The sequence below is a fragment of the Condylura cristata genome, unplaced genomic scaffold (genome assembly GCF_000260355.1).
Source record: "Condylura cristata isolate star-nosed mole 26May11 unplaced genomic scaffold, ConCri1.0 scaffold00006, whole genome shotgun sequence".
NCBI classification, from domain to species: domain Eukaryota; kingdom Metazoa; phylum Chordata; class Mammalia; order Eulipotyphla; family Talpidae; genus Condylura; species Condylura cristata.
In genome coordinates, this window is record NW_004567107.1 from 25,217,534 (window position 1) to 25,225,331 (window position 7,798).

Genomic DNA, 7,798 nt, shown 5'->3' on the forward strand with positions numbered 1-7,798 from the left:
GTTTTATAGGCAGAGATGGCTAGTGTACTCCAAATTTGATGGACCAAATATTCCAAATTATATTGATGGACTTAAATGAGGGACCAGAACCCAAGAGATAAAACTTGAAATACTGTTTTGTGTTCAGAGACAATAATGTTTCAGAGTATAAGATAGTGAGACCTTGCGTAAAAAGATTACAACTCTATTATCTAAGGCTAAACTTTTGGTAAATCTCTTATATATGCGTTTTTAGGGTGAGTATATGTTTATAGTCATTGAAAAAGTTTTTGATCATAAGTTTGATAGCCAGTAGTGCAATATCCTTATTCCAGTCTTGAGCTAAAGCAACAGAAATATTTATCAAGGTAAATCATTAAAGTAAGTTCCAGTCCTGTCCTGTCTAAACTCTTTAGTTCAGAAATTGAGACTTGAAGTATTAAAATACTTCTCAGTTTGGGCACCATGTTTTAAAAGGGATCTTGACAAGTGTATAGTGTGCAAAAGGCAGTGGTTGCCTCCTCATACATTTTGGTTCCAGTGACTAAGCTGCTTACTGTCACCAGTCGGAGGTTCTGTTTGCTCCCAGAGCCTGCTTAGGGTCCCCAGTTTATCTCCAGCCTGGGGTAGATGCCTCGGTAGCGACAACTCTGTACCTTTTAGCGATCATTCCTGCATTGGCTTCACCACCCTAGTCCCCCCGCTGCTGGGGGCTTCCTATATTCCCCCTGGTCTGTGACTAAAGTGATCATTTCTTATATCCTTCCTGCATCCTACCCCAGCTTTTGCCCTGTCTGACAAGGTGGATCTAATATCAGACCCAGCCTGGTGTTGGGCTCCCACTTCCATCTGCTACCTCTCCCCCACATCCACTCCAAGTCCCATGTCTGCTGCCTCATTAATCAGTCCTGATGTGTGTTGCTACTATCTTTAAAAAAAAAAAAAAGGGGGTGGGGGGAGAGGGCCTAGAAGTAATGAAATATGTTATCAAAACTTGTTAGGTAGGTTTTGCCTGGAGAAGACTTCCAGCCTCTCTGGAAGAGCGCGACATTGACTGTAGCTTGGGGACTGTGAGAGCGGCAGGCTTCCGCCCACTCCAGCAGAGGCGTGAGTGTGTTCATTTGCATTTTTGCGCTCATTGATGGAGTGTTGGAATGGGAAAACTCCCTAAACATGTGAAGTGCTGGCACAGCATTGGAAGGGTTGAGAGAGGAAGGATTACCTGCCCAGGAGGTCCTAGAGAAGCCCTGTACTGAGAGGGAAAGCACTGAGTTAGTGGCCTTCAAAGTTCCTGGGATTTTATGGATATGAAGACTCACTGCAACTATGTTTTCTGTAGATACAGGAATCTGTCATGGGCTCAGAAAATCTATTTGATTAGGAGGTTATGTGATGAAGCTTGAGACTTTCTGTCGTACCTTGCACTTGACTGAGTTATACATGTGGCATGTGCCATTACTGCTCTTCATGCATTGACCATAGGCCTACTGCTTACAAATAAAACTCATGAAAATAAAATTTCAGCCCTCATGGGGTTTACATTCTAGTGGTTTAAATAAATAAACTTTGCTTTATTGGTAGGCAGTGGAGCGGAGAGCAAGAGAAAGTGTTCCACTTGAATAAATTCTGTATTCTCTCTCCGGTAGCCTAACTTTTCACTGTTCCTGACTATGTTATATGTTAGAATCTGTCTCCCCTTCCCTTGTCTTCCTACCTTGGAACCAGTCTCTTTTGTACTTCTAACAGTAGTGATCGAATAACGGTTCCCAAAGACGCCACATCTTAATCACTCTGAAACCTATGACCATGTTACTTTACATAACAAAAAGCAGTCTGTAGACATGACTAAGCCTCTAGGAACTGGAAAGGCAGTTTGTCTCCTGAAACCTTTGGAAAGCTGTGCAGCCCTGCCCTGACCCTGACCCTGACCCTGACTGCACTGATGCTGGGTCTGGCTTAGGAACTGCAGATCTCTAAGATAATACATTTGTACTACTAAAAATTTAGCTGCTAAATTTGTGGTAATTTCTTACTGCAGCAATTCAAAACTTTGATATCCACACACACAAAGATGTATATATATTTGTACGCATATATACTTGTATATATCCTTTTCTATATACTTAAATACTAATATAATGGGTTGAGTTCAAAACTACTTGGTGAATTGATAATTTTTTTCCTCTTGTTTTTGATAAATGTAAGATTACTAAATTATGATTTAATTTATTCTTTTACTTAAATGTATGTGTTTCAGGTATAAAATACCTGCTGATAAGCTAGTAAAAGAGACAAATGTATTGTTTTGGTCACCAAAAAAAAAAAAAAGAAAATTAAAGAGTTACTCTCCATTTCTTTAGGACCTGTTATGGAATTTGATTATACAATATGTGAAGAATGTGGTAAAGAATTTATGGATTCTTACCTTATGAACCACTTTGATTGGCCGACTTGTGATAACTGCAGGTACTTATTTCTCACTTGTTAAAGCATGTAGGTGTAGGACAAAACAATAGGTAGATCTTTTAAGTAATTTTTTTTTTATTATTTTGGAAGTTTGCTAAGATTTCTATGGCTTCCAGTTTGCCAGAAACATTTAGTAAGCCAATGCTGATCAGTTATGCCACATTTTAGGAAGGACACCTCTGGTTCTGCCATAGAAATCTCTTCTTCCTTTCTGCTGGCTTGAGGAATTTTACCATTTCTCTGCAGGACGTTCCTGACCTTCCTCTGTCCAGTACTTAAGGACACCCATTGTCCGAATGTATGTTGACATCTTGGTTAAAGAGTAGGGCTTGCAATAAGAGGAGAGGAATAAAGCCTTGCCACTCTCGTGTCAGAACACTGCTTTCATTTTTCACTCTTCCAGATAGGCAGGGAAGAGGAAAAAATGAGGAAAAATCACATTCTTCAGTCATTCTACTTCTTTTTCTAGCCTTTCTCCTCTTTAGTATCACCCCATGATAATCCTCACCCACATGGTGCTCCTCTCCCTACTGTCTACCTCAGCTAATAACTGTTGCTGTTTTTTACACCTTGAGGTCTTTCTGGGATTAATATTAAATGCTCTTATTTGTTCTCTGTTCCCATGTACCACTGAGCCTCATAAAGTATTTTTCTGTGGCTAATTTGACCACCAGAGCTGCAGGAAAAATTATTTAATAAGCTCCTTTTGCCTGCATGCCCGTAGAGTCACTGGGCTATTTGAAAGTTCATTTACAATAACTATATAATTCATTTAATCTGTTTTCAGAGATGCTGATGATAAACACAAGCTTATAACCAAAACAGAAGCAAAACAAGAGTACCTTCTGAAAGACTGTGACTTAGAAAAAAGAGAACCAGCTCTGAGATTTATTGTGAAGAAGAATCCTCGTCACTCACAGTGGGGCGATATGAAACTCTACCTAAAATTACAGGTGCCTAATAAGTTATATGTACTCATCTTAAACCCTAGGTGAGGTGGAGTTTTAACAATGAATTAGTTATAGAAAGTTGCAGTTAAGTTTGCAAACAGCGAGTTGAAAGGATTCTTTTCCTTTGTTTTATATGAGTTATGTATATAAAATGACACTTATAGCATGCTTTCTTATTTTGCTTTTTGGTATGTCACTTTGGAACAAACATATGAGCTTGGATGATACTAGTACAATTTGGAAACTAAAAAACGTGGAATAAGGGTCAGGCCCAGTTCCCCTGCCCCCCCTTTCACCCCTGAACATCTTAAAAAAAAAACAAACGAAAGAATAATTTTAGGAATTTCCTGAGTGTCTAAAATCTAGCTTCACTTGGAAACTAGTCACCTGGCACCCTAGCAAGTGTCCATGTAACTACTACATCTCAGAGCGGAACTTCTTGAGTTCTCTGGCTGTGAATGGGCTTTATATACCAAGATATTTATCAATGTAGTACTTGGCACTTCTGGGGCCAGAAGCAGCACCTATATTTACCCCCACAAGTGGTACAAATATTGTTTTCTTTGTGTCATTATATAAAAAATATTAGGTAGGTTGCTTTAGAGCATAGTTTGCTTTGGAATATACTGTAAAATCCCATATACTAAAATACAATTAAGAAGCCACGTTGTAAAACAACTTGTATGTAGGTTTTGATCACCTTTCAGACACTCACCATATTTTATGTACCAATGAAAATGCAAAGTGGTGGAAGGTAAACTGACCCAATACTTACTGGTACTTTCATGCTCACTGAAATAGTGCTAGGTTTATTATAGTTATTATATGGTGCTTGGGTGACATAAATGGGAAAATATCAACACAATGGATTTATTAATATATTCCTAAACTTCTTTTAGAGTCCACTTTTCCTGAATCTCTTTTTGACTCAGAGTGGTTAAAGTGCTGTTAAGTGCACTAGTGAAATGCACTGTTTTCAGGGATGTTAAATTGAGGAAGATATGATAAAAATTATGGGAAACGGCCCTCCGTTGGCGCAGTGGGTTAAAGCACAGCACTGAGAAGCTAAAGCCACTTCCGCATGAGTTCGATCCCCGCCTGCCCCGGAGGTGACCACATGGCGTGGCAGACCTCTCCTGACCCGCCCGCTGCTCCCCTCAGCAGTGTACTTCCTCGATCTGCCTGTTCTGCTCCCCACTCTGTCTCTGGTGAATCCTCTCACCCTCCGCATCTCTGGCCTGTACCCCAGTTCTGTACGAATAAATAAATAAATCTTAAAAAAAAATTATGGGAAACACCTGCATATCATTTTTTTATGTTAAGAAGAAATGGCTGTCTAGATTGATATTTTGGTTCCCTTATATGGTTAAGAAATTTGCTAAGCATAATTCTTAGTGTGTACATTGGTCTTGTTGCTTTTATAAATGGTAAAGATAAAACTTAAGTTTTAAAACTAAAAGAGATTTAATTCATTCAGCTACCAGGGCTCTCCCTGGTGCCACAAGGGGTTAAGTCTCAGCACTATGAAGCTTTCTGCAGCCACTAAAGCAGGAGTTCCATGCCCAGTCAGGGAGCTGACCCACATGGCTCAGCAGACCTCTCCTGCCCTACCCACTTCTCCCTCAGCAGTGTATTTCAGATGATCTGTCTGTTCGCCCAACTCTGTTTCTGGTGAATTTTTTTCTTACTTTCCCTCCCCCTCTGCCCCCAATCCTCTGGTCTATACCCCAGCTCTTGTATACATAAATACATAAAGTGAATCTTTTTTTTATAAGATTTATTTATTTATGCATACAGACCTGGGATACAGGCCAGAGGTGCAGGGGAGGTGAGAGGCTTCACCAGAGACAGAGTGGGGAGCAGAACAGGCCGACTGACTAAGTACACTGCTGAGGGGAGCAGCAGGCAGGTCAGGGGAGAGCTGCTGAGCCATTGAACTTGCACTGAAGCGGCTGCGGCTTGCTCGCAGTGCTGTGCTTTAACCCGTTGTGCCACCAGGGAGGGCCCTATAAAGTAAATCTTTAAAAAAAATAAGTAAAAAATAATATTCTAAGGATCAGAAGTAAGTTAAGTGGCTGGAAACTATTGTTCATTAAGGAGGAGATGACTAGTATGATAAATTTTCTGTAGAGAAATTTTTCGATATGACCCTATATTTTGAAGCTAATATGTGGATAATTAGTTAGCGAACTTGTTTTCTTCTGAGTCTTTCGAAACTCATCAATCCCATCGACCATATGTGCTTCTGTTGATTCATGTGAAAACATTACAGAGAACTTTTTCTATTTAGCATATAATTACAGTTATATTTACTAGGGTTTCACAGGATCAGAATGAGGTGGTATTAGAATTGTTCCTAATCAATATACAATTTGAAAATATCAAGTAATACTGCACTCAAGTTATATCATTTTTCAGTGCTTATGGATTTAATAGCTACCTTTATTTTGCAAGTGTGAGTCACAGCTAATTCAAATATGGATTCTTTGTTGTAGATTGTGAAGCGGTCTCTTGAAGTTTGGGGTAGTCAAGAAGCATTAGAAGAAGCGAAGGAAGTTCGACAGGAAAACCGAGAAAAAATGAAACAGAAGAAATTTGATAAAAAAGTTAAAGGTAAGTGGCAACATTGATGTCATGCAGGACTGTGTTTTATTGCTTTCAGGAAGGCTTTAGGAAAGTTCTTAGTTTTACGATATTCGCTAATGGATGTGAATTTTCATTAGCTAAAGGAAAAAGATTAAATTTGTCATCAGTAGTTTGGTATTTGAGGATCTTAGTTCAAGTATCACAGTACTGTCATCCTAAAACACAGGTAAACTTATTTTGAAACTGAGTTATGTTTTACACAGGAACCGTGGTAGGTCTGAGGATGCTTCCCTGGTCGAGGGTTGGCATCAATTCATCTTTTTTTTCTATTTTAAATTACAGTAACATAAGTATAGGTTTCAAGTAGACATCATTATAAGTTAACATCTATATTTACATTAAATTCACTGTGAACATTCTAATTCTGTCCTTGACCATTATCTTTGACACACTTTTTACCCAGTTTACCCTTCACTTTTTCCCTGCCCTTCTGGTAACCACTAATTTGGTCTTTTAGTCTAAAAGTTCATTTTTGTTTTATTTCTGTTGATTATGCACAACATAAGAGTGAAATCTTAATTATGACCAACAGGGTTATAAAAAATGTTAAAAAAACAGATACCATCAGCAAATCTCTGTAATGGTTTAAAATTTAAAGTCATGCCTAAGTCTCAGTCACCTGATGCAGCAGCCAGAAGGAACCTTCTAACGTGAGCCGGTTCCATCACTGTTGTATGTGACCAAAAGACCTGGAAAGGGGGTGTGGCTTATTACACAAATAGTTACTGGCCAGGCTGGAACTGGAACCAGGCTTTCAGGACTGAGAGGCTGCATTTGATACGTTTATGCTTCTGTTTGTGTATCTCTGGCCGTGACTATCCAGCCCATTGGCCCCCTGTGTCTGCAGTCTCTGGTCCATGCATCCGTGTATCTCCATGTACACCTGCGTGCCCAAGTCTGCCCACCTAGCAGTGTGTGTCAGCTATATTCCTGGCACTGTGCTAACATACATGTTAGTTTGTCAGAAGCTTTTTGCTGTATCCAGAATACCTGGAAAGAATCTCAGGGGAATAAATATTCTCCATCCAGTAATGGGAGAGTCCCTGCGCGGTGTGAAGTTAGGTGTATCCTGTGTGTCTAACACCAATACCAAATATACTACCGAACTGATCCATTTAAAACAACTGTCCTAGCCATAGTAAATAATGTTTCTGAAGTTTCTAGGATTTAGAAGATGTTTTGGAGGATGAATGAGATAGTTCTGATGTTTAAAAACCAAGAGAAATTGAACAGAAGCCCATCTTATTTCTTCTTGTGAGGTGATCCCTTTACATATAGCAGTTGCACGAGCAGTGCAGAAAACCCAGAAAACTACCAAGAACTTCTATCTAGAGATAGTTGGTAATAGTTTTACAGTTCTTTTTCATGTGTGACCCTTATTTATTAAATAAAAATGGCAGCAGTATTGGACATTTATGAATTTTAACAAGACAACCCCACGATCAGTATCTTTATATGAATTAGAATTACTTAAGTTCCTCTAAATGAGGAAAAATATCCGTTACGGCTTTGGAGAGAGGTTGCCACCTCATTGATGAATCTGCCAAATTAGCCAGTGCTGAGCCATCGACTGCAAGACTACTGAATTTGCTTGTTTTCTTTAATCTTTTACATTTTCTGCCCCGTCTGTCCTTCCTTCCACCACAGACAGACTAGAAGCACAGACAGACAGACAGCAGAAGACAGCTTACAGGCGGGGGAGGTTAGGGGCGTATTCATGAACTGACGCGACAGTAGCCCAGACTTGGCTGCCTCCA

The 7,798-nt window shown here is 39.5% G+C and overlaps 1 protein-coding gene across 2 annotated transcripts in view; it reads left to right on the plus strand.

Annotated features, from left to right (window-relative positions):
* XPA (xeroderma pigmentosum, complementation group A) overlaps positions 1-7,798 on the plus strand; it is an 18,242-nt gene that overhangs the window by 4,653 nt on the left and 5,791 nt on the right. For both annotated transcript variants that reach the window (XR_001145169.1, XM_004677493.2), the window contains exons 3-5: positions 2,340-2,445; positions 3,233-3,398; positions 5,891-6,008. Coding sequence is in view for 1 of the 2 variants with exons in the window: in XM_004677493.2 (XP_004677550.1) it covers positions 2,340-2,445; positions 3,233-3,398; positions 5,891-6,008 (390 nt within the window). In the remaining variant the exon portion in view is untranslated. The remainder of the gene's footprint in view (positions 1-2,339; positions 2,446-3,232; positions 3,399-5,890; positions 6,009-7,798) is intronic.